This window comes from Carcharodon carcharias, chromosome 14, assembly GCF_017639515.1.
Source record: "Carcharodon carcharias isolate sCarCar2 chromosome 14, sCarCar2.pri, whole genome shotgun sequence".
NCBI classification, from domain to species: domain Eukaryota; kingdom Metazoa; phylum Chordata; class Chondrichthyes; order Lamniformes; family Lamnidae; genus Carcharodon; species Carcharodon carcharias.
The window spans coordinates 51,302,157-51,330,117 of NC_054480.1; the positions used below are offsets into that span (position 1 = coordinate 51,302,157).

At 38.9% G+C, this 27,961-nt stretch overlaps 2 protein-coding genes across 4 annotated transcripts in view; both read right to left on the bottom strand.

Moving 5' to 3' along the window:
* adnpb (activity-dependent neuroprotector homeobox b) overlaps positions 1 to 2,164 on the bottom strand; it is a 31,376-nt gene extending 29,212 nt beyond the window's left edge. For 2 of the 3 annotated variants that reach the window (XM_041204515.1, XM_041204514.1), the window contains exon 1: positions 1,671 to 2,164. The gene's annotated coding sequence lies outside the window, so the exon portion shown is untranslated. The remainder of the gene's footprint in view (positions 1 to 1,670) is intronic. The other variant, XM_041204516.1, reaches the window with a different exon arrangement.
* Positions 2,165 to 9,091: 6,927 nt separating this feature from the next.
* The window catches only part of dpm1 (dolichyl-phosphate mannosyltransferase subunit 1, catalytic), an 81,103-nt gene continuing 62,233 nt past the window's right edge, over positions 9,092 to 27,961 (bottom strand). Inside the window, exons 7-9 of the mRNA XM_041204518.1 lie at positions 25,822 to 25,890; positions 23,956 to 24,070; positions 9,092 to 9,406 (exon numbers count right to left, since the gene is read on the bottom strand). Of these exons, the coding sequence (XP_041060452.1) occupies positions 9,302 to 9,406; positions 23,956 to 24,070; positions 25,822 to 25,890 (289 nt within the window). The 3' untranslated portion in view covers positions 9,092 to 9,301. The remainder of the gene's footprint in view (positions 9,407 to 23,955; positions 24,071 to 25,821; positions 25,891 to 27,961) is intronic.

Here is a 27,961-nt window from a genome sequence, read left to right on the forward strand (position 1 = left end):
CTAAATGCATTTAGCTCCAAAGATTATGGGTTTCATCAAATAATATGGATATACCAATGGGAATATACACTGTCGAAATAATTAACGTAATTGTTTTGCACATATTATCCTTGCTTGCGTTTTGTATGCAACCCAAAGTCTTCAGTTACCGCATTCGGCGCCTAAGCTACAGGTGGCGCTGTACTGGGAGCGTCAGCATTTTTACCAATGGAGGACTTCTTTTACTAACAGCTCCTCATCCTGCAACTGAAGCCTCAAAACTAGCCTCTGAAGAGCGCCTCCTGCTGCACCAAATATTGATTTTCATTCTCTGCATGGCTGCACTACATGGGTGGGGGCGGTTGTGCACGGAAAAGTGGAAAAATGTTGTCATTAGCTTAAGGTACAGAAATCAAGAACCACTCCAACTTACATTTATTTTAAAAAATACATTTTTAACACAAGGACTAGAAAAACATTAAACATCTTTTATGCAAAACAGTACTAAATGCATTTTCCTGCATTTCGGTGCCATAGTTTGCAACACAATGGACCTGATAACAGTTGGGTCCTGATAAGATTTCTCCAAAGAACACGTGCCAAACATTTCTACTTAAGCAATTACAAAACTGGGAATCCCTAAATCTATTCATGTCTGCAGTGGAGCAGTACTCGCGCCATTTTACAGCAACGTCACAGCCGGCAACCGGTCCAGAGGTGCACATTTTAACATTATCACCATTAACTTATCCCATCCCCAATATTATCAGCATCATAAAATATGCAAAACGGTCACCGAGTGGAGTCACTGTATGCGAATTAACAAATAAATTAAATCTCAGTTTCTATCCACCCCGTCTTGTGTCTAGGGCGTTCCTTGCTGTCTGGATTGGTTGAGCATGCTGTCTAAAGACCATAGAGCACTAGAAAAGGTATTGAGCAAATGTGTAAACAAATGTTCGATCAGATTCACGACTGATGGCACACACAGAATAGCCGGCGACAATTCCTATTTTACATTTTAGGCACCCGAAGCAGCGACGGTTTCAAAGGGGCTCGAAATTATCAGAACTAATTTACTTGTGGATCAAACAAACCCTAAAACATAAAAGACCCTAGGAAAAAAAATCTCTAAAATGCCTCGATCTATCTAGCTGGAGACATACGCTCAGGTAATATTGTATTCCGCGATTAGGAAAGGTAACACTAACATCGATTGGGTGACGACCTATCACATATGCATCAAATCGATACATAGTAAAATTATACTAATATCTGAGCCCGCACCTAGCTTTGAAGAACAATGAACACAAATGATCGACTGCAATCACGAAATGATGGGTTAGTGCAACTAATTTCTCCTCGCAAATCGTGCGTTTGTCAAATTCAGCAAATAAAAATCCGGGCGTTCGTGTATTTTTAATCATGCAAATAGACAACATACAAATAGGATAAAGCAATCGTTGCAGATGGATCTCTGTACCTTGGGTCGATGCATCTTTAGCAATCGGCACTTTATACATGGACAAAGATAAAGGAGAACTACTCGCATGCAACACACACATTGCTCCAGGTTTTTTTCCCACCCAGTTTTTTTTTGCAAAATTGCAAACGGATTTTCTTTCCCTGGGAGGATAATTATTTGTATAAGATCTCGGCAGTAGTACTTAAAAAAAATGAAATGCTCTCACCTTTTTTTTTGTTTTTGCTTTTTTTTTCTTATTTTGGTTTAATTGTTCAGTTAAGCGCGAGCCGGTCGGTCGGTCGGCCGAACCGGCAGCAGAGAGAAGAGCGCGAGCCGCAAACAAAGGGCCTCCTCCTCCTGCTGCCGCTTCAATCTCCTCCTCACATCAAACCCCGAGCGGCGGCCGCGGCGGTGCTTCCAGCGCTGACTGAAAGAGGGAGCTCTTTATACAGAGAGAGAGAGAGAGAGAGAGAAAAGGGGGGGGGGGTGAGGGAGGAGAGGGAAAAAAAAGACAACTGAAGGCCACCGAACAAAACAGCTTCTGGAATAAAACAGAGAAAAAAACTTCAACCGACTAAGCAAACTTTTTTTCTGATCGAAAACTTTCTGAGGCGCAAACCCCGAAGGGAGGACAGAAAAGGGGAGGGGGTTGGTGAAAATTTTCAATTGCTTTCGGACAATAATTCACTGAGCCTTCCCTGGCCAAAATGGCGTCCGAGAAAGAACGGAAGTGACGTGTACGCTTTATTTGCATAGGGACTATTGTCCAATAGAGAGCAGAGTTGAGCATGACTTTGAGGGCAATTCCCTCAAACTTCGGGCTCATGGCCCCCTGCTATTAGTCCCACTTCTGCTAACATTGGTTAATAGGGGCAAGGTAGATGGAATAATAGGAATAGCTCATGTTGCATAAGTCCCCTTGCTGTAGCCTCGCGAGAAGTGGAGCAGGGCGTGTGAGAACGAGGCTTCCCCTGAGCCACCGCTAGGGGCGCTATTCCTCACCCGCCCTTTCACTGCTGGCTAGGCTGCACCACTGCGCAGGTGCGAACTAGGGCATCTGGCGCCTCCATCTGCTCGGCGTGCACTCACAGACCTCAGCACACATATGTGCACACAACCTGATTCAGCATTTGGATTATCACTGCGCCTCAGGCCTGCTCCAGCACTACTTTCTGAGCTGTTGGTGGGATGTCCTCCATTTTGTCACACCAGAAAGTTGCAATTGACAAAGGGGAAAAAATATGCTAATGTTCAAACCTCAGGATTCAGTTACTTTTACACACGTGACATCTTTCAGCAGCTCATTGGCTCAGAGCTGCATAGTCACAAGCTTAGCTAACTTCAGTGATATGGAAAGATGAAGAATTGTACCATTCAACTCACAAAAGCCCAACATTTCAACAGCTTGAAATGTATGGTTCTCATTTATGAATGGTAAGAAATTAGACTTCAATAGTTGCATGTTTAAAGATTATGCAATGTGGTTATTCAAGGTGTTCCTTGAGTTGCATCAGATTGATTAGCAAGTGGTCACTGTTTCAAGTGAGGTTCCCCACCACACTAACATTTTCAACAGCTATGTTAACTGACTTAACCCTTTAACTCTGAAATATGGAGATGTTCAAGATCATGAGGGGTCTAGTCAGAGTAGATAGAGATAAACTTCCCATTGGCAGAAGGCTCAAGAACCAGAGGTTACCAATTTAAGGTGACTGACATGAGGAAAAACTTTTTTTTACACAGTTAGTAGTTAGGATCTGGCATGGACTGCCTGAGAACATGGTGGTAGTGAATTCAATCATGGCTTTCGAAAGGAAATGGGATAAGCTCCTGAAGAGAGAAAAAAACGTAAGGCTATGGAGAAAGGGCAGGGGAGTGAGACTAACTGCTCTTGCCCCAAACTGGCAAAAACATGATGGGTCAAATGGCCGTCTCCTGTGTTGTATACATTCTGATGATTTTCATTATTATATGATGCATGGTAAAAGTGATGCAACATTCATTACCTCATTTTGCAATTCCTTCAAAGGTATTCTTGTACTGGAAGCTGAACATAAACAATTATGACAAAATCTGAACAAGCTTTCTTTTATTAAAAACACATTCTGTTGCTTCTGTACCAGCTATTTTAGAAAACCTTATCTGAAATTAAATGGATTGTGAATTTTTAATGGCTCAAGTGACAACTGTATTCCAATTGTAACTGAAAATTTTTTGTATCTGCCTAAATGGTTAATGGAGATACTTAGCTTGTTACCGATAGAATGCATTTACCAGTGGTTAACAGGAACAGATCATTTTGCAAATGTTGGATTTTTACATTTATGACTTTTAATGCCAAAATAATCAATTAGTGCTATCCATTGACTGAAACTGATTTAAGATATGATAGCATTTGTAAGTCAACAAAGCAATGGCTTTTATCTTATGATCTTCTAAAGAAAATATAAGTGGGATACATCAACTGGCCCCAACCAGGAGAAACATGTTTGTCTTCCAGTCAATATCTGAATATTTATTTACCATTTGTATTGAAGAGGTACCTGCACTTACTGGAGTGATTAGAAGTTATCCCAAGAAAATGTGATTTACATTAAAAGGGAAATTCACAGTTAACAATGGTAGGTTATGCCTCGATTCAAAAGATAACAATCACTTGTGTGAAAATTGCAATATTATGTGGCTTTGTGAGAAAGTTTGAAATTTACTTTATAATTTAATGTTGCAATTTTCATGCATAAAAACAAAGTAATTTGAAAGAAAATCACGGACAACTTAGAATTGTACACTCTTTTTCCAAATTATGTCCCCCTGCATCAACTCCATCTAGGGAGTCCAAGAACATGTTCCACCAGAACTGTTTGTACTTATGTATTAAAATTGTGAATTCTGGTTAATTTTAGAAAATTGAGTATAATTAATGGATTTTTCATCTAAATCATTAAGGTACAAAGTGACATTTCAGGGTTATTCATCTGCAACTGGCACCACACCATCACTTTCTCAAAGGCTACTTGAACAGTAGTTTCTCTTTCCTTAACCGAAGCACTATTGCCACTACCCCTCCTCCATCTCAGAGGATTTATGTTGTTAACTTGCTCCAGTTTATGTTGCAATTTTCACCCCATCCCCTCCCAGTTCAGAAATATACATAATTTCAGATTTCAACTTACCCAATTCATGGCACTCTTAGTCCTCAACCCACTTCTGTCACTCTCTCCTTTCACTTCTCCCCCTCCAAACCACACCCATTCTTCCCCTTCTCCCCTGCCCCTCCCTCCCCTTTGTGCCCTTAAAAATTATTCAAACTTAACTAAAGTTCTGACTAAACTAACCTGGAGGGAAAAAATACTGTTAATGCTTAATAGTACCTTCTTCTATCAAACACCAATTTATCTCAAAGTTACATTATCCTGAGAATGAAATCAATGATTTAAACAAAATGTTATTTTTCCTCAATTATGTACAGTACTTAGATCGCACCAGTGAGAAGTGTTTGTTGAGTTGGCTCAGATTAGTTTTATTTATATCTAAGAAAGCAAAAGGAGGCTGAAGATTATTTAATCTCCAAAATTTAACAACTTGGTTTTTAATCTGTAACTTCCTCTTAATATATACCATCATGAAATATAAAAGTCTCCTGTTTTAGAGCTGAAATAAGCATTCACTTTTAAGTGGTTATAATTCACTTGAAAATCTCACTTCAGAATACGGATTAGTTTTCACACATACCTCATTCCCATTTAATTATTTGTTTTCAAAATAAATTCTAGTTTGAGTTCAAAATAATTTTTTTGACTAAATGAAATTAATTTTGGCCAGTACAGACTGAAAATACACCACAGCCAGTGTGAAATTACCTCATGGACCTTTAACCTTCAGTCAGATCTATAACCTGACATCCATACTAAACTATGGATTTGATATCAATGTTCACCTCAAACTGCTTCGCACCAATAAGAATTCAGATACTAAAATGATTGTACATGGTTGCTATTGTGGTGCATCAGTAAACCATGCTATTTCCCACTTGAACACAAAAAATACATAGCACTACACTACATGACACAAGTAGTAATTATAAAGTTTAAAATAACTGTACTATGTAATAATTTCAGTGAGCTAACCAATAGGGCAATCAAGTTTTATTATTTTACAAACCTAGCTTTCTTCTTTGGGGTTGGGAAGGGTAAATGGGAAGAAAAGTCTGGTCTCAAAAAAACTCTCTCCTCAGCTAATATCTGTCAGTAACATGTATAAGAGCAAGCAACTTACAGGCCACTTTGACTCCACTTACAATATATAGGTATCATTTTAGATGGCACTATCTTTGTATTTCTCTCTTTCCTTATTGGGATTTGAGTGTGATGGATGCCTATTCACAAGTACAGTGTAAGGTTTGGAACTCAGTTGGAGGATCATAAACATATATCGACAGGCTACCATTCATTGCCATGGCATTTCGACTCTGTGGGGCTTCTGAACCCCACCGACTGGCTGAAATGTGGGTGAAGAAGCCTCCACTGTGTGAGAAACAATCACTCGTTTTGATTTTCCCCAGGGCAGCCAATTAATGGTGAGAGGGCAGGGTCACAGCCCAACTAAGGATGGTGGGCGGGCTCTTGAAGCTGGGGGGCCAATCAAAGTGTTTTTCAGCTTGAAAGAAGCATCAGCCTGCAGTGCAAGTTAAGTGAGGGAGACAGTGCTTCAAAACAGGGAACTGGCAAGCAGGCTGTTTTCAGCTCTGATCCTGGCACCAGCAAGACCTAAAAATCAAGCCCCAAAATACTGTAGTTCCACTACCCTGTTTACTGTAACAGTCAGGCCGTGAAGAGAACATGCTGAGTACGTACTAAGTAAATGGAGCAGTAATGAGAAACAAACTTTAGTAATAGGATCAGAAGGTGGCTGTTTGGCCCTTTGAGGTTGCTTAGTCAGTCATTTGTTAAGAACATGGCTGATCTTCTACCTTAACTTCATTTTCCTGACCTATTTCATATCCTTTGATCCCTCTGTATCCAAAAATCAATTGCCCTCTTTCTCTTGCATATACTCAATGACTGAGCATTCACAACTCTTTGGGGTAGATAATTCCAAGGATAGAGCATTTACAGCACTGAAGGCGGCCGTTCAGCACACTTTGTTTGTGCCAGCCAATAAAAGTTATCCATCTTAATCCCACTTTCCAACTCTTGGTCCAAAGCCTTGTGGGTTACCTCAACCATATTCAAGTACTTTCTAAGTGCAATGTGTGATTCTCCCTCTACCACCATTTAAGGCAGTGAGATCCAGGCCCCTTCCTCTCTCAAGGTGAAAAAAAATCTCAACTCCCTTCTAGTCTTGCCAATTACTTTAAATCCATGTCCCTGGTTTTTGACCTCTCTGCTAAGGGGATTAGGTCCTTCATATCCATTCTATCTAGGCCCATCATAATTTTGTATAATTCTAGACTCCCCAACCAATAGAAACATTCACCAGCATCTATCTTGTCATGTCCGTTAAGAATTTTATATGTTTCAATTAGGTCACCTCTCAATCAGATTGAGTTCAAGCCCCACTATGGACTTCAGCATGTCATCTACACAGATCTTTACTGCACAGCTGGGGAGCATTGCACTGTCAGAGGTCAGCTGCGACATTAAACCAACATTCTATCTGCCTCAAATTCCTGCAAAGTATCCCATGCCACAATTAAAAAAAAACAGCAGTGAGTTCTCTGTCCTGGTCACCCTCAACAAAACAACCAAAAAGATATGGTCTAATCATTTATTTAACCATTAATTTCTTGGTACTTTGCATAACAACAATCGCCACAATTCAAAAATAATTAATTGCTTGTAAAACAGATTTATGATGTCCCAAGGATGTGAAAGATGATATATAGATGGAAGTTCTTTGTTTCAAAAGCTTCTGTTTTATAAGTGAACTCACTAAATCAGGAACATCAGGCACAAACACAGCCTTCTCATTACATTTATATTCTATTAGTTAAACTTTACTTATGGTAAAATTACATTGAAGCTTGTAAATAAATCTTCAAAAATGAGATTCTTTGAAAGATTACAACCAGCCAAGCATTGTGGTTAACAGTGGAGGTTATCTTAGCCGCTATGATAATTGCTCATTTACCCCACTGGGACAACAATGTCATTTCACATTTCAGGCACATGGTTAGTGCAAAGACAGAATCTAGAGTAACCATTCTGTAAAAGAACCTGCAGTATCATGATAGTCAGGAATTATTTTTGGTGAAAATCCACAAGAGTTTGGTATTTGTGGGTTGTTGGTGATAATTTGTTTATTCACCCAAAGTCAATGCATATAGCAGGTGCCAGAATGCTTATTTTCAAGTGGCAACCAGTATCTGACCAAATATGATAAGAATCTAATTTAAAAATCATTTGGTTTGACCTGAGATCAGAACTCAATATAAAGAAAATTTCATGTCAATCTAACAGAAGTTGAACCAAGTCAGGAATTTAAGTTACAGTATTACACAAACAGCACTTAAAACCACACAGATTAGTTAAGTGAACATACAACCTGCTTTTCCAATGAGACTATGCAGTAAACATACCTGCGCAGTTTTCATTGATAACCTGAAATAATGCAAAATTGAAAGATTAAAATTTCTGGACCTATTTGAATGCAGAATTAACTGGAAAAAATACATGCATAAGTCAGTGAGTTTCAAGCATGCTCACATGAAAGTAAAAACTGTACTAAATTTGTTAAAAATGAGTTGTTTTTACTTTCGCTAACACATCATGCCATGGAAAGGTAAGGCATTGGTTTACATCTATTTTCCTGCCATGGTTAGATTCTGGTTACAGTCAGATTGGTGGAGATGCCAAGTGGAGTCTAGAAACTTCATCAGTTAAAGTTAAAGAAACTTCATCAAATAAAAGCACACACAGTGCCTCTTGTTGGTGGCACTGGGATAGCCCTGAGAGTTGGTTCTCTGAATTGGATCTAGAGAAAAAGAAATTATGGGCGTTGGAGATATTGAGGCAATAAATGTGTCCAAGGACACTAAAGTATAACAGATGAATCTACAGCCTGTTGAGTGTAACAGGATAGAAGAGTAAATTGCATTTGCATGGATATTTACAAGGACATTTGTAAATTTTAATCTGTTTTCATGAAAAATGAAGGATTAGTTAAGCTAGGAATAGTAATGTACAATTGTCTCACTAAAATCAAATATGTATGCAAATTAGGAGAAAAAATAAGGAAAAAAAGAGATCAGAAACCTTTAAAAGAACTTGAGTAAAATTGTTATACTGATATTATGCTAAGTGGAATTTTTATAGACAAGAAATTAAGCTACATAGAAACTTTTACAACTCAATGTTCTACAGAGCAAAGGAATGAATTGTCAATTATATCCCAATTTACATATGTAGATTTGCACCTCAAAATACTATGGTAATGAAGTGCATCTGTTAAAATCTGTTACTCAGGAAGTTTGATTACAATCGCATCTGATGTGACAAACATGTTAAACAGCCATTATCATAGCAGATTCTTCTGGTTTTACTGGGTGATAAATCGTAATAAGGCTATGCCTGCATGTTTAACTATATAAAATAACTAAGAGTTAAAATAATACACCAAATGATCTATGGAAGAAGTAGAATCAATGAGTCAAGTAAAATTAATATTTAATAGACAGACTGGAACGATTTTATTTCAAATTGTATTTTACAATTGTTCACTTACTGAGGTGTGCTACAGATTTGTACAAATATAAAATTAGACTTTACAATGAGATTCATTGTGAAATAGGGAGATACACAAACCTAGTCTTAAAACATTCTAGACATAGAAGATTTCAGTACTAAATATTAGTTTTGATCAAGTGGTGGCAAAGAGATGCAGCAGTCCTTTCAGAAATGACACAATTTCATTTCCTCCCAGTTTAGATTCACCATACACACGGTCCACAAATGTTATAGGAACCTGTAATAATTGGGAGGGGTAGAAAGATGTGTTAATTCAATATAAACATGGGCATCACAAAACAAAGGAAGTCATTGAGAATTACAGACTTTGAATATTGCTGAAAAAGATACGTTGCCAGAGGTTTTCATCTTGCATTCATTAGGACAAACGCAAGCAGCCCAAATTTCAAAAGATCGCAATTTATACTACAGGAGAAAAGGGTGCTGATTGGTTGGCAAGGTGACTCTGACTGGCCAAAGCATTGCCATGGAGAAAGCAACAGGGAAATATAGGCTCCCCAAGCTCCAGAATAATTCAAAAATGGTGCAAGGTTTGAAAATATCGCTACATATAAATATATGTTGCTTTGAGCAAGAGTAAATGAGCCACATTGGTCATAAATTTCCCCCCCCGTTTGCGGGGGGGTGTGCAGGGGTGGCTGGGCGCAAACCCGATCAGTGATGTGCCACCATTTTACGTGGGTGGGCCAATTAAGGCCTGCCCAGTGTGACGCTCACCCAGAAGCGCTCCGTGCGGGTGGGTGGGGATTCCGTGAGAGTTTCCCTGCGGTCTTTCACGCATGCGCACAAAAGAGCGCAGAGATCTCCTCGAGGCAGAGATGTTTCAGTGCTAAATTTTTAAGTAAAGGCTTTTAACACTTTTAAAACATGTCTCCTCATGTGACACTATCTCATGAGCTGGGACATGTCGAAGAATAAAAGTATAAATTTTATTGGATTTTAAAACACTTCATGAAACCTCATCCTGCCGTGAATGAGGTTTCATGAAAAAAGCAAAGGCCGCCTGGGCTCTTCGCCTGCCCGCCAACCTTAAGGTTCGACAGGCAGCTCACTGAATTGAATTAATTAGGTTTTAAATGGCCTTAATAGGCCTTTGACAGTTTGGCGGGGGCGCAGCCGAGTCAGCTGCGTGCCAGCTGAACCGAAAATCTAAATGACACATGGTGATGTCGGGATGCACGCCCAATGTCATCGCGTGTCATTTTACGTATCGGCAAGTGGGCCCCGCCCCCGTTCACTCACAGGAAAATTCTTCCCATTGAGTTTGACTATCTAAAATTGGTTGTGTGCGTAGCTAACAGCACCCTTTTCTCCCACAGTATAAATTGTTGCGGCCATTTGAAATTTGACATTCTCGTGTTTGTCCTGACGAGTGCAAGATGAAAAGCTTCAGCAACATGTTTCCCTTTTCAGCAATATATCAAGAATTAGTTGTCAATATATTAGTGCTTTGTAGCAGTGTGACCCACCAGTACTACACATCTCAATTTTATCACTGGGAATGAATTCATAATATATTTAGGGAACTGATTATATAATTTTGTAGGAATTTATTTTCCCCAAATATCAGTTGAATCTGTTTTATGATGTCATATGAAGATTGTGATGGCTATGTAAATGTATTTTCATTCACACAGCAAAGACAAAAAAGCACATCTTGCACAAATAAGAAGCAATGTAAATGTGCTCTCATGGTGTAGGATATTGATTTGAGGATAATTCCATCTCCCTTCTTTAATGTTTTGAATATGCATGATTATTTGGACCATGATGCCGTAGGCAGTGTGCATGCTGAAATAAATTGGCAATACCTTACAAATTTCCCAATTTATAAAAACAAACTGCGGATGCTGGAAATCCAAAACAAAAACAGAATTACCTGGAAAAACTGATCAGGTCTGGCAGCATCAGCAGCGAAGAAAAGAGTTGACGTTTCAAGTCCTCATGACCCTTCAACAGTTCTGTTGAAGGGTCACGAGGACTCGAAACGTCAACTCTTTTCTTCTCCGCCGCTGCTGCCAGACCTGCTCAGTTTTTCCAGGTAATTCTGTTTTTGTTTTAAATTTCCCAATTTGTTCTTTCCAAGTCAATTTTATGTTAAAAAAAAACACCCATCACACAAATGTAAAAGTATCAGTGAACTCAACTTTATTCAAGTAAAAATTCAACTAAAATTATAGAACTGAAAACAACTGAATGCTGTATCTTCTAATAGTAGTAGTAAAGAAAGGTTGAAGGGAAGGGAAGCATCTCAATGGGCTACTTAATAGCTCAGCAGATTTACATAATCAGCAGCTGGACCATACATCCTAGGCTTGAACCCTAGCTTATGCAGAATTAGCTGACTTTAGTTGAGACAGCAATAGATGTGTTACATTTAGCCTTAGTGTCCCTGTATAAGATAGCAGAAACAAAGTAGCCAAGGATCCTACTTTTTAAATGGTATAGAGTGATTTTTGCTGAAATCACAATGACTGAAGCAGAGATATTAAGCTTACAAATTGTAATAAACAATAGACATAAGACATCCTCAGTATATTGATGTAAAGACATGATAGAATCAAATGCAGCTGAGATGCCCCTCCCCACCCCATCCTGCCACCCGGTAATTTGCAAACATTCATCATCAAAGCCTACATATAAATAACCCTTTGAATAAGATATTGAAAAAATTGACTGGTGTGGAATTATGCCCAACCAAAAGTGAATATTTTTTGATAAATCACCAACTAGTATATTTTATGGTGGAAAGAAACACAAGCCACAGGTGTTTGTATATTATGAGGAGACAATCTTGCATGCATTCTTTATTAAAGATTGTAAATTTCAATATTGTCTTCTATCATTTTGATTCAGAAGTTAATGGCTCAAAATGTGCATTGTGGAAAACACTGGCAACTTACTTTAAATTTTAGGAATTTCTTACAATATATTGGATATTCTACACCTACTTTTTGAGTTATATAAAAATACGTATCCTTTTGGGTTATGTGTTCATAATTTTTCTAACAGGATAACACTTGCTAGCAATCTCATCAGCCAATGGTGTACAAGTGACCATTCTATTTGTATCATATGGCTGTAGGTAATCACATCATAGACCTTGATTGTTCCAGACACCTATCAATCCAATGATCCTAAAGGCCATTTAAGGTTGCTGGCGGGGTGAGATTGACAGCTTTGTTTGGTCCTTGATAATAATGTAACTGATTCCATGAGACCTTTTTCTTTTAAGCAAATGATGGGTCTGTAGAAACAATGAAAAATCTCATCTCTCATTGGACCATGGTAGCTGCTGTTCATTGGTCTCTAGCAATCACATGACCAGAACAACGCATAATATCATAATGATAACGTAACGACTTTTTTTCAACTGCAAAAATATAAACAAAAATTCCCCTCAATTAAATTTTGAGGAGAGAATTCAATATTTTCTTTCCAATATTAGAAACAAAATGCCATGTTGTACAGGCAGGCAATCCAAATAGAAACTATAAACATACCAAATCCAAAAATAAGAGGGACAGAAATGGACTATTCAGCCTTCAAGTCTGTTCTAGCATTTAGTTATATCATAGCTGATTTCTACCTTGAACTCATTTACTCATCTATGCTCACTTATAGCCTACACCCAACAAAAATTTAGCAATCACAGCTTTCAATGTTTTCTAAGTTTCAACTAACCAAGCTTTTTTGGAGCAAGTGTTCCAGATTTCTACTATCATTTGTCTGAAAAAAGTGTCTCCTGCTTTTACTCTTAAATGACCTAGCTCTAAATTTTAAAATTATGGCCTCTTGTTCTGGATACCCCAGATGAAATACTTTCTTTGCATCTGTACTATTGAATCACTTTGAACAAGGCAATTGTATCACCCATGGACCATCTATACTGAAAGCAGTACAAGCTAAATTTATGGAACCTGCCTTCATAACTGAGGCTTTTAAGTTCTAGTATCCCGAGTGAATCTGTGCTATATCCCCTCAAAGGTCAATATATTTTTCTTGAGGTGTGATGCGTAGATGGATCTGACAAAGGTTATGTACAATGGAAGCATAATTTCCTCACTTTTGAATCCCAAACCCCTTGAGATAAAGGCCAACATGACATCAGACATTTTGGTTACTTTTTGTACCTATCTGCTAGCTTTAAGTGATTTGGGTCCTCAATGGATACCTAAATCCCTTTGCTCCTTGAAAGATCTAATCTCTTACCATTAAGAAGATATTCTGATTTGTCTTTCTCAAATTCAAAATCACACTTTCCCACATTGAACTTCATCTGCCATAGTTTTGACTGTTAATGTTGGAATTCTGCTGTAATAAAGTACACACTTTAAGTTGGTATTCAAAATTGGGGACGTATTAGGGCTTCGTTACAAGTGTATAAAAAGGTGTTGGGAGGAATTGGCAGAGTCATATGGCTCTGCAGGCTTGGAAATAAACCTGTCTTGCTGGCTTCAGATTCATTCTTTCCTCAACATACAATTATTGGAATTAACATGGTAGCAGAGAGTGAACATTAAGCACTGGTGATTTTGGTTGTTGAATAAGTGTTTTACTCTATCCTCAGAGAAGAAGCATAGTACTCCTGACAACCTCAGTTACAGAATAGTAGAAGGACTATGCAAAATCTCAGGCTTTGACTATCCAACAGGTTTTTTGGAGGTAGAACCATATCAGTAATGGAAAAATGAAGTTTAAATGTGGACACAGGTTACCTCGTTACCACAGAGGAAGCAAGGTATGACCTTGGCTTTGTCATTACCCCTAATTTTACTGTTTGTTGGTAAAGTATTTTCAGAATTGGAAATGGATGACTTGGACACTGAAGAGGGCTTAACCTATTACAGTTTTTGGATAAGTTTTACAAAAAGAATGATTTGTCAGAAGCATACGAAGTATGGTCAACTTTTGATAGATTTAAGAAAACAGACGATCAGTCCATGGAGGAGTAAATTATGGACTTTGATAGTGGTATAAGAGACTGAAAAAGTTTAACCTTGAACTCCCAGAGTCTGTATTGGCTTTCAAATTACTGGACCATGCACACATTTCTCACATTGATAGATTTTTGGGTTTTGACGGGGGTTCAATTTCATGGCAAAGACTTGCTCCTGGACCAAATGGCTGCTGCCCTAAAAGATTTGGGGGGGAAAACAGTAATTTCCAGCTACTTTCCTATCAAATACAACTCTGCCATAAAGTGAAGGGTAGAAGACTCCATGGTTACCAAAGTTCGAGATCACCAATTATTAGTAGATGCATATTTCAGTGCAAAGAGGGAGTTGTTGATAGGCCATTTGGAGACAGTCACACTTTTAGCCAATTCGAGAATCGAGACAAGTGGGTCTGGGATGGCGTAGGCACATGAACCAAGAAATGCATGGAGAATGGTTAATCGGTGAGATTTTAAATATCATTACACAATGAACTGCCCTCACCAAAAATAGTGTTTTTGAAGCAAGGCATGAAACAGATGATTCCACGCTGAGAATGATGATGGTTACTGCCATGAGAGAATTGTGCTGGTCACGGAGTTTGAATTCAATGATGAGTACTTTGGTTGCTGATTTGTTAACTGCACAGTGCTAGATAGTGGTTGCACTTCCACAGTGTGTGGAGTGGATTGACTTAATTGCTACCTGGAGTCTCTCTATGAGGCGGTTCAGGAGAATGGAAGCTCCACCAGCTTTAGGTTTGGGGGTGACAACACTAACGTCTTCCAGAAAATTAGTAATCCCATGCAAGATAGCTGGGGTCAGTCTCTTCATCAGTACTGATGTGGTCTCTAGTGAGATACCTCTATTATTGAGCAAATCTTTGATTGGGAAAAAAAGCACTAATTTTAAATTAAACATGGAGAACGACAAAGCAATTGTTTTTGGGAAAATTGTGTTTGGGAAAACCTAAGATCTGCATTTTACCCGATCAGGCCGTTAATGCCTTCCATTGCGAAAGCCAGATACATCAGGGAGTCCAAGCAGTATTTTTAACTTCTGGGGATAAAAAGATTAGTGGACAAGAAAAGGATTATCTGGAAGTTACACAGACAATTTACACATCCAGCACCAATGAAATTGAAAGCTCTATTGTGAGATGCTGGAATAGTTGATAAAGAATACGACACCATTATTGACCAAGTTATGGCTCAATATGATATTTGTGTTAAATATCGAAGGACACCACCACATCCTCTTGCAAGTCTGCCACTGGCCAGGGAATGTAATGATGTAGTGGCAATGGACTTAAAAATATGGGAAAAAGATTGGGTTTTTTTTTGCTGCTACACTTTGTAAACATGGTGAGTAGATTTAGCCTTTCTGGGGTAATAAATGACAAGGACAAACAGGACTGTTGTAGACAAGGCCATGGAGAAATGGGTGGGTACTGGATTAGGAACACTAAAGAAATGTTACATAAGATACTGGATGACCAACCAGATTGCAAGTTGCAAATGGCACCAGCACATGCAAAAATTCTTTGCAAATAGTTGGGGGATGGGGGGACTAGTCTGTACCAGTTGGTTTATGGTTGGAATCCAAAGTTGCCTTCAGTGCTATTGGATGCTTCCCACTGCTTTTGAAGGAGCTACCATTTTTAATGCTACTTAAATGCCTTGCAAGCAGGCAGGAAAGCTTTCATCAAGTCTGAGGTTTCGGAAAGAATTAGGATGCATTGCAATACCGCTTAAGACCATCTGAGGTAGAAGTTACTTCAAGTGATCTGGTTTATTATGAGAAGGGGTTAAAGGTAACGGAAAAGCCCAGGGAAATTTCTAGCATGTGAAGGAAAAACTGTGATTATTCAACATGGAAATCAAACAAAGATCTATTCCTCACGGGTCATCAGAATGAATTGAATTTGCAAATGCTGACAATGAGATAGATGATGATGAAGCACCGTGTGCATCGCATACTCATTGTGGGGCAGAGCCAGAAGGACAAGATATGATGGGGATCAGAAGTTAGATATCAGTAGAAAATCTGATTGTGATAACCATGAAGGGGCTATTTTTTCAGAGGCCAGCTGCCTAAAGTGGTTCCTGGGTATTGTATTGTCCAGAAGGATCAGATAACTGGAGGGATGCAACAGTAATGGGAGGGGCAGGAAAATCTACTGGAAAGTATAAGAATTGGCTGAATGTCCAGGATGATGGACAAGCAGTGAAGGCCATGGACTGGGAGCACAATGTATGAGAATGGAAAATAAGAAAGCATAGCCCAAATTACAGTGATGGGTCGGGTGACGAATCCTGGCTGAGGAAATGTTCATGTACGGTGGATAGGGCCTCAGACGGCATATACAAGAATCTAACAGTAGGAGCCTGGAAAGACTTCAAGATGCAAATAGGGGTCACAGCTTGACTAGACAACATGGTAGGGTGGAGAATGCTGAACCACTGTGACAACAAAGCAGAAGCAGGAGACCTCATGACCAAAAGGTTTTTGAAACGGCTAACAAGTTAGGGAACAAAGCTACACATGAGGCTAAAAAGAGGGTGAGGATATTGGATAGTTGGAGGGAGATTTGGTGTGTATTCAGAAGTCCTAAATGGGGGTCAGCCAGCATTGTCACATAGGTGGGTCTGTCAGGAAAAGATCCTACCAGATGGAACTTATAAGGCCAAGGCAAGGTTAGTGGCCTGGGGATTTCAAGAATACTTAAAGAAGTTAGATTTACCCACAGCAAGAAAGGTAACTTTGAAAAATTTTCTGGCCTTTTTGGTGATGTTTTCGTGGGAATGTAAGTCCATAGATATAAAAGCTGCATTTCTGCAGGATGATCACCTCCAGAGGGAAGTGTTTCTAAGCCTCCAAAGGAGGTGCCCGAAGTAGATGGAAAACTCTAGAAGTTGAATAAGCGTTTAAACAATGTTTCCAGGGTAAGGTGCTTTTCAGTTCAATTAGTGTTGTTAAAGTTGGGTTGTCTCCAACTGAAGGCAGATCCTGCCACGTTTTACTGGTACCATGGTGGGAAACTTGCAGGCATCTTCATTATTTATGTTGACGACTTCCTACGGGATGGCATTAGTATATTTCCAACAAAGTTATTGACAGGATTAGAACAGACTTTAAGGTTGGGAATCAGGCTAATGGGACCTTTAAATATATTGGATTAAAAATACAACAGTATGGGTCTGCGGTTATTTTACACTAGCAATCTTATTTAGAAAGCGTTAGCCCTATTGCAGCCAGTTGGGCTAGGTCCTTGCGAAAAGGTGCAGATGCTTTCAAATATGAGAGCAGCTGCAAAGTCTGATTGGACAATTAAACTCTCTGGGCAGACAGACTAGGGCGAATGCAAGCTTTGATGTTCTTGAACTGAGTACAGGACATCTTACAGGCAAACAAAACATGAAAAAAATTAAAGATGGAGAAATGTGCACTGAAATTTCCATCTTTAGGTGACCCTAAGAAAATAAAACTGATTGTGTTCAGTGACGCCTTACACACAAACCTTGTTGAAAGGTTTTCAAGTGCAGTGGATTATATAATATTTCTTGAATGAAAATGGGAAGTGTTGTCCTTTCTTGGGAAGCCAGGAAAGTAAGGCGAGTAGTAAAGAGCACCCTGGCTTCAGAAACTCTAGCAATAGTAGAAGCAGTTGACATGGCATTCTTTTTATCTAAAATGTCTCAATAGAATGTTAAATTGACACTCGATTCCTTTTGGATAATGTAAACTCCACAGAGTGTAAGTGAAAAAAAGATTATGAATTGATATTGCAAGTCTAAAATGTGGGGGAAAAATAAATCTATGCTTGATACAAGTCTCAGTTATCAGGCTGTTTCACCAAAAGAAATGCTTGTAGTGAAAAATTATTGGGGGTATTAGAAGAGGCACAACTCAGGATATGAGTTTTGAATTTGTGTGACTTTTTTCTGTCTTCAGTTTTGTTCTGCCTGAAAAGAAAATGCACTTTTTTTTCAGAAGGGAATCTGTTAATGTTGGAATTGTGCTGCAATTGAGTACACGCTTTGAGTTGGTAATCAAGAACAGCTGTCCCCAATTGGGGAAGTATTAGGGCTTCATTACAAGAGTATAAAAAGGTGTTCACACTGGGTGTTGAGGCAATTGTGAGAGTCCATGTCTTTACTTTGCAGGCTTGGAAATAAACCTTGTCTTAAGATACAGGCATTGCTTTATTCTTTCCTCAACATACATTTATTGGTATTAACATTGCCCATCACTCAGGCTGTGTATCTACTATAGGAGCTTCCTGCTCCCTTTTTACATGATTTACTGTGCCTCCTAAAAGTGTCATCTGAAAACTTTCATATACAATTCTCTATCCTTTAATCCATCATTTATATGATGAAAAGCTGAAACCCCAGTACAGATTCAAGGGTAATATCACTTAATCACATCCTGCCAAAGAATATGTTTTTAATTCCCTAGGAACCGTTCACTCTGGGACACCCTGGTCCACTCCTCCATCATCCCCAACACCTCAACCCCCTCCCACGGTACCTTCCCATGCAACTGCAGAAGGTGCAACACCTGCCCCTTTACTCCCCCACTCCTCACGGTCCAAGGGCCCAAACACTCCTTTCAAGTGAAGCAGCAATTCACTTGCACTTCCCTCAATTTAGTCTACTGCATTCGCTGCTCCCAATGCGGTCTCCTCTATATTGGAGACACCAAATGCAGACCAGGTGACTGCTTTGCGGAACACCTTCGGTCTGTCTGCAAGCATGACCCAGACCTCCCTGTCGCTTGCCATTTCAACACTCCACCCTGCTCTCATGCCCACATGTCCGTCCTTGGCCTGCTGCAATGTTCCAGTGGCTCCAATGCAAACTGGAAGAACAGCACCTCATCTTCCAATTAGGCACTTTACAGCCTTCTGAACTTAACATTGAGTTCAACAATTTCAGATCATGAACTTTCACTTCCATCCCCACACCCTTTCTGATCCTTTTTGCTAATAATTTATATATATTTGTAATACATATTTTTCTTTTCCCACCTATTTCTATTATTTTAAAATTTATTTCTATCCATTGTTTAACTCCACCTTTTAGCCCATTTCGATCCCTTCCCCCTACCCCATCCCCACTAGGGCCATCTGTCACTTGCTCATCCTGCTTTCTACCCTTAATGTCACCATTAGCACGTCTTTTAGCTAATATCATCATCGTTAGCACCCCTTTGTCCTTTTGTCTATGACATCTTTGGCAATCTCTTCTTTGCCTCCACCGATCACTGGCCCTCGATCCAGCTCCACCTGTCCCACACCCCTCAAACAGCTTATATTTCACCTCATTTCTATTTTTCTTTAGTTCTGATGAAGAGTCATATGGACTCGAAATGTTAACTCCGTCTTCCTCTCCACAGATGTTGTCAGACCTGCTGCACTTTTCCAGCTATTTTTGTTTTTATTTATATTATACAATATATAATATATTTTTCTATTTTTTTGTTTGGAAGTAATATTATGGAACATCAGCTAATGAAGTAAAATACTGCAGCAACACTGGAGCAGGAGCAGCTATATCTGTGACATCACAGAAGTAGGAGCTAGTTTTGGCCTATAGATATTGGATAGCAAGACAGAAAAAAATTTATATGTCCCTGGAAAGAATTCACAACATATGAGGTGAATAAATAGTACACACAGGAATTAATAGGTTTGATTTAGTAGCCCTTATGGAGACATTGTTGCAAAGTGACCAAGGCTGGGAATTAAATATTCCAGGATACTTACAGAAGCAATAGGCAAAATTGAAAAGGTGGGGTGGGGGCAGCCCTGATAACAAAGAATGGAATAAAGAAAGTAGAGAGAAATGATCTCAGCTCAAAAAATCAAGAAGTATAATCGGTTTGGGTGGAGTTAAGAAACAAAAGGACAGGAAACCACAATGGTACAAGTTGTTTATAGGCCCCCTGATAGTAGTTCGTGCAGGGTAAAGTATGAATCAGAAAATAAGGGGCTCATGTCATAAGAGTATTACAATAATTATGGGAGACTTCAATCTTTGTATAAACTGAGCAAACCAAATTTGCAGTGTAGAGGAAGAGTTCTAGAAATGCTGACAAAACAGTTTTCTTGATCAGTATGGAGGAACCAATTAGGGAATAAGCTACTTTGGATCTAGTATTGTGCAATGAGAAAGAGTTAATTAATAACTGTAGTGAAGGGGCCTCTAGAAAGAGTGACCATAATATGACAGAATTTTATATCAAGTTTGAAAACGATATAACCAGAGTCTTAAATCTAAACAAAGCAAACTACACATGAGCAAGTTGGCTAAGGTAGGTTGGGGAAACTACATTTAAAGTTATGTTAGACAAGAAATGGCCAGGATTTAAAGAATTAATCATAATTTGCAAAAAAATGATATTCCCTTAAGACACAAAATCAACAGAAAAAATGGACCATTTGTGGCTGAGAGGAATTAAAGATAGTATTAGATCAAAGGAAGAGGCTTATAATATTGCCAAAAAAAAGTAGTATGTCTGAAGATTTTGGAATTCAGCAAATGAGAACCAAAAATTGGTAAGGAAGGAGAATGAGAATAGACTAACAAGAGACTGAAGATCAGATTGCAAACATTTCTTTACGTACATAAAAAGGAAGAGGTTAGTGAAAGTAAATATGGCCTATTAGAGGCAGAAATGGATGAAAATATAATAGGGAATAAGGAAAAGACATTAAACAAACACTTGGAGCTCAATTTATAAATGGTCGCAGAGCTGAACAGACCAGCAATTTCTCAATACTGGCTAGGTACTGGTCTGCTGGCATGTACCCACAACTGAGCCATTTTGGACCATGCTGATTCAGGGGCGGAAACATCATCAGGCATAATCAAGAGCCTATTAAAGCCACTCTGCTGCTGCCACCACCCCCTTGCCTCTTCTTAGGTCCAAAGACAGCAGCAGTCCAGGGGGAGAGGTGAAGGGGGCAATGCTCCATCTACAATTTTTTGCCCTTCTGCCCTGCCCCATGGCCGCAATTGAGAGATAACCACAGCTGCGGCCTCTCTCTCTCTCTCTTAAATGTATCGGCAGCTCCCATCTCTGAAGTGGGGCTACCAATCTCGCAGAGCCTGAGGGCCTCGTATTGCAGAGTGAGCACGTTCCCTAGCCACTAATTGGCCCATTGCCAAAAATTGACATCTGGTGCCGACACAATGCGGGGTCGGGACCAAGAAACATAAGAACATAAGAAATAGGAACAAGAGTAGGCCACTCAAGCCTACACCGCCATTCAATAAGATCATGGCTGATCTGCCCCAGGCCTCAACTTCTCTTTCATGCCGGCTCCTCATAACCCTGAACTCCCTGATATTTGCAAAATCTATATACCTCCTCTTTAAATACTTTGTGATCTAGCCTCCACAACTCTCTGGGGTAGAAAATTCCAGACATTGGGTACGTTTAATGTTGGCGTTCTAAACCCAGGAGTGAAGTCAAAGCCTTTGCGTCTGTCTTCACGGTAGGCAACACAAAAACCATTCCAGAATTAAGGGAACTAAAGGTCTAGTGAGAATGAGGAACGTCAAGAAATTAGTATTAGTGAAGAACTGAAAAAATTAATGGGATTAAGTAGCATCAAATCTGGACCTAACAAACTGCATCTGAGGATTTTAAGAGTTGGCTGTGATTAAGATAGCGGGTGGCACATTGGTTTTGATCATCTAGAATCCCTAAGAATTGGACGGTAGCAAAAGTAATTCTGCCATTTAAGAAAGGAGAAAGAGAGAAAATGGGGAACTATAGGCCAATTAGTTGAAGGCAATATGCTACAATCTATTATTAGGAACATAGTAACGGCATTTGGAGAACTTTGTGATTAAGCAGAGTCAACACAGATTTATGAAAGGTTTGACACATAGCGTTTGACAAATCTGTTAGTTTTTTTGAGGATGTAACTGGAAAGATGGATAACATCCACCAGTGGATGTAGTGTATTTGGACTTTTAAAAGCATTCAAAAAGGTGTGTCACGAGTTATTACACAAGTTGGGACTCATGGGATTGGGGTAATATTAGCATAGATTGAGGATTGATTAAGGAACAGAAAATTGTAGGAAAAATCAGGACTTGTAAGGTTGGCAGGCTGTAACTCGTGGGGTACTGCAAGGATCAGTACTTGGGCCTCAGGTATTTACAATCTATATTAATGACTTCAATGAGGAGACTAAGTGTAACGTTCAAGTTTGCTGACAATGCAAAACTAGGTGGGACACTAAGTGGTGAGGAGGGTGCAAAGAGGATGTAGAGGATATAGACAAGTTGGGTGAGCGGGCAAGAATATGGCTGTATCAATACAATGTGGCAAAGTGTGAAGTTGTCCACTTTGGTGCAAAAACTAAAAATATTTTTTGAATGGTGAGAGACTGGGAACTGTGCCCATGTATTTGAATCACAAAGTGTTTGCTGTTACCTGCATGTTAAATCAGGAAGGCAAACGGTAGGTTAACTTTATTTACAAAGGGATTCAAGTACAAGAATAAAAAAGTCCTAATACAAGAATAAAGTCATCCTAATACAATTATACAAGTCTTTGGTGTGGTCACGCCTGGAGTAAGTGTGCCTAAGACGGACATACTTGGCCTAGAGATAGTATAAAAGTTCACTGAACTAATTTTTAAGATGAGAGCATTTTCCTATAAGGATAGATTGAGTAGACCAGGCCTATTTTCCCTGGAGTTTAAAAGAATGTGAGGTGATCTAATTGAAACATATAAAATTCTTTACGGCCTTGGCAAAGTAGTTGCTGCGAAAATGTGTCCTCTGGCTGGGGAAACTACAACATAGGGTCACAGACGCAGAATAAGGATTCAGTCATTTAAGACAAAGATTAGGAAAAATTGCTTCATTCAAAGGGTTGTGAATTTTTGGAATTATCATCCCCAGAGCACAATGCATGCTCAGCCATTGAGCATATTCAATTGATAAATTTTTGGGGATAAATGAATTAAGGGATTGTGCGAAAAGGTGGAGATGAGGTAGATGATCAGTCAAGATCTTGTTGAATTGCAGAGCAGACTCTTGGGGCCAATTGGCCTACTCTTGTTCCAAATTATTTTTTAAAATTTGTACATTACATATATATTTTTAAAGAGACATGCAGATAAAAGGGGAAAAGGTCATAAGAGACACAAAAAAATCAGTGTATAATTTTACCTGTTGGCAGGAGAGAAAAAAGGGATGTGGAAAGACAGGCCCAGTTTGTACGGACGTGTTTTTTTTAAAACATTTACAATTTCATCAGCATGACCCTTCCTCTTAGTTACTAATCAGTGAGGTTTTTATTATTAAAAAAAGAGAAATAGCTTTCTATTTTGTGCAGGATATCCCAGCCAAATTTTGAATTTCGTTTTTGTATTGCCTACTCCAGTATGCTCCAACATTTGGCAGTGGTAACAATTGAACTATTTCTGAAATGTTTTTTTTAAAAAATCAGAAGTTGAACCTATCTATATTTTATGCTGGTATGGTTACAAGCACTGTGTGTATTTAATTTATTGTTTAATTTTCTAGGAAAACAAATTTGTTGGTATGCTATATGTACCATAAATGGCAGTATTAAAAATAAATCTGTAACAATAGAAAAATTGTAATGTCCCCCATTTTATCTTTTGAGACAGTGCAGCAGACATACATTGAAACATTAGTTATATTTCATCAAGCTTTTCTCAAAAAGTTTACCTTAGTCATTACATTATGTTCCATAGCAATGATACATTTTGTAATAGAGAACAGCTGATTCTCAGAAATTAATTTTTAGATTTATTTTATGGTACTCATTTTTATACCTCCCCGATACTGTAGTTCAGCTGGCGAGCTCTAACGATCATCTCCATTTGAAAGACATAGCCTTTCGATACACACTTTTCAACCAGTTTCTGCAGTACTTCTTTTCTGTATAATCTATAGATACAAACACATTTAGCCTTATTTAAATGCATCATTCCAAACAGAAACTGAAGGAAAAAACAGGACAACTCCTGTGTTTCCTCCAGTTTCTAATCCAAAACTGACAATACAACTGTTAAAGTGCTATTCTGTAGCATGTATACCTTTCATCTCCAGAAGCAAAATACTGAGGAAATAATTCATGGGAAAATGCAGAGCATGGTTGTCACTGGACTAGTCTTCCAGAGATCGAGGGTAATGCTCTGGGGACCCAGGTTCAAATCCCACTATAGCAGATGGTGAAATTTGAATTCAATAAAAATGTGGAATTAAAAGTATGATGGCAACCACAAAACCATTGCCAATTGTCAGGAAAAAAACATCTAGTTCACTAATGCCCTTTAGAGAAGGAAATCTGCCATCCTTACCTGGTCTGGCCTACAGATGACTCCAGACCCACAGTAATGTGGCTGACTCTTAAATGCCCTCTGAACAAGGGCAATTAGGGATGGGCAATAAATACTGGCCTAGCCAGCGACACCTACATCCCATGAACACAAAAAAAAATGATATTGCACTGAGCCACACAGAGTAGAAAGCTCAAATTTTTGATTTGCTTTTCATATTAACAGAGTTTGGCTCAGCTTGGGCAGTGGTAGGACAGTGCAGTTTGCCCCAGCTAGAAAAGTGGGATGGGATGGGATGGGATGGGGAGAGAAATCAGCGAGGGTTCACTCCTCTGATTCCTTTCTATTGACCTCCTACTGGGAAGCGTTTAGTGTTCATGTGAAGGGCAGGATTAGGTTAGGCTACAATGCTTCAATGTTTTCAAAAGAACAAGTTCAACAAAAATGAGTGCAAAGTGCAGAAAAAAATTCAAGATGCTTAACTTTACACATAATATAATGTATAGAGGAGATTTAGAATCAAATAGTTTAAACTTAAATACACACAGTGGATGATAACTGATGCACAATAAAAAAAACCGCATATACTAGTGCAAAATTCAATCTCGTAAAAGTCAACTCCATGATTTTCAGCCAAAAAAAACTTAATTTTTCATATACCTGATGTAAAAATTGATCCTTGGGTTTTTTTTAAAAAAGATCAAAGCCCAAAAAAATTTTCGAACAAAAGTTTAATCCTGGAGATGTTAATGCTTTCGGTTTCATTGTAAATGTATAAATACCAATAAAAATGAGTACCAGTGAATGAGTGAATAAATGTTAGATATGAATTCTTTAGTGTTGTTGATTTTTTGTTTTTACTTTATTCCATTGCGATGTTCTTTTTTGGATTTAATTTAGGCCCAAATGAAGTACACACAGCAACCCCTCAAAAACATTGCCCACTAAAAGTCGACCCCATGAATTTTGGCATTAAAAATTGGTCTCAAAACTTCAACTTTTACATGAGTGTACATAGTAAAAATGCTGATACAAAAATCTTCTGTCATTCCACTCTACCCATACCAAAAACCTACGGCTATATACAATAAGAGTCAGATGCATGTCAGCTAACTGTTTTGCAAAATTAAGTATTGGAAGATTAGTCCCAAATTATGTTTATTAAAGAAAGGTTAAAAGTTATCCTTTACCATTCCCAATACAGTAGGCACAATTTGCTTAATCTGAACATGGATCTTAGTAGGAAGATTGTATTTTTGGCTGTGGTTTTATAAATACATATACTCCTTTACATGCCCTGAAGTTATAGCATTACACCCATACAAATGTAGATTAGCAGATATTAAACCGCATTCTTACCTGAAGCTACCTGTCAAGTCTGAAGCACCTGGCCTCAACAAAACCTGAGTGACGAAATTTGCTCCTCGGCTGCATTAAAGAACATAGTGAATAAATACAAGCTGAAAACAAAGTATAATTTCATTAACTTTGAGAATCTGGAGTCAATGTTTGTTTAAATTCCACACTTAGCAGCTGAATAAATTAACCAGATTTAAACATAGAACAGTGAAATAGATTAACCCACTGCAAGATATGTACGTAAACATAATTAGTATTTTTTGGTAGGTGACAAAAAGGAGAAAAATAATAAAAATCCGTAAGTAAACTTGTACCTTATTTTCACATTGCTATTACTAATTCAAAGAATGACAGCAGCACTAATCAAGTCAGTGACTTGTTGACTTTTTTGTTGAAATAAAATTCAGTCATTTCTACCAAATGAATGCAGGTAAACGTGGGTTAATTCATTCAGCCCATCCAGTTTACTTCATCACTGAAATTTAGTCCATCATCTTCACAAGCTTGTTACAGATGAGGACATGCGCACAGCAATTCAGCCCATCTTAGACTATCCAGTAAAAGGCCCAAAATCCTATCCTCCAGAACCATTGCAGCATCCAACTATTTTTGAAATTGTAGGTTTTTTGCCTCTATTACTTTATCTGTAAGTCTATTCCATGTATTAACACAAATCCTGAATTTCCCATATATACCAATTTGAAAATTGGTCTCTTTGTCTTGGTCTCACAATTTAGCTGAAGTATTTTCCAGAAATATTTTTTCCATACTCTTAGCTATCTTACTTTCTATAATCACTTTGAAAATCTCAGTGCTGAAAAGCATAAGTCTTTATAGTCTTTCCTCATAACTCAGACCTTTGACACTAAGGGAAGGATTTTACCTTTTGGGTCAGAATATTGAAGTCGGGGGCAGGCACAAGCCTACACCGTGTGGGGAAACAATCACCTGGCAGTGATTTCCCCGAACTGGCCAATTAGTGGCCACAGGGCAGATTCATTGTCCAATTAAGGAGAGTGAGCGGGCTTTAAGCTGGAATGTCAATAGGACGCTCTTCAGCTCAGAAGGAGAAGCGGCCTGCAGTTCATCTGAGAGAGAGAGAGAGAGAGAGAGAGAGAGGGGGGGGGGGGGTGGGGGGAGAAGGGTGCCTCTATTTTGAGGTGCCCTCTCTCCAACCTTTTAAACTTTCAAGTTAAAAAATGGACTCAGTAGCCAGGCCACCGTTGTGGAGGGAATCCTCCACAGGACACTGAAGTCAGGCAAGTGGGAAAGGCTTCAAAGCCTGCTTGGGGTGCTTCTTCACTGGTCTGCTGCTGGAAAGCTGCCTTCAAGTAGTTGGCTTAGTCCCTGACGACTCAGGGGAGCCCCGCAGGCTGGGTAGAAAATTCTAGTCGGCTTCTGACAATAGGCCTTAATACGCCATTAAATATCCTCAATCGACTATCCTCTTTGGGCAGATAGCCCTTTGGCCGCTGAGCCTGCCTCTGAAAAAATGGCCCAGGGTGGGATGGGGGCTCTCAAATCAGCATGCTGATCAACGGCGCAGGTTTTCACACCCGGCCACCTCCATTCTTTTTCCCATCAGGAGCTGAGAATCCTGTCCCAATTATCAAAGTTGTGGCTCTGCACTAACTGCCTCCAGCACTCAAATGTCACAATGACAAGAATTAGACACAGTACTCAGCACGTGCTATGAGCAATGCACTGTAGTCCGATCATAACTGCTACTGTTTCAATAGTCAACATACTGCCTTTGTTAATTGCTGCTCTGTATTGGTTGGACCCATTAAGCATCGGGTCTACTAAAACAAAGGCCTCTTTCATTTTGAGAAACAAATAGTCTCTCTTCTATGCCCCAATGCTGAACATTGTAATTAAGGGGGAGGGTATAAAAATAGGGGCAAAGCAAGTTAGCTTTGAAAGATGGGGTTTGGAGTTGGTGGATCTGGGGCTAAAGAGAAAAATAACTGTTGATTCTCTCTCATTGATCAATTCTACAGACTTGAAAACAAGTCGTCAGGCAATTGAAACAAGAACTTCTCTCAGATACGATCCTAGTTATTCTTTTTAATCCAATCCTTCCCTCGAGGAAACTAAAGATTTTTCTTTTCCCAATGCAAATACATTAAGCTCCATTTGC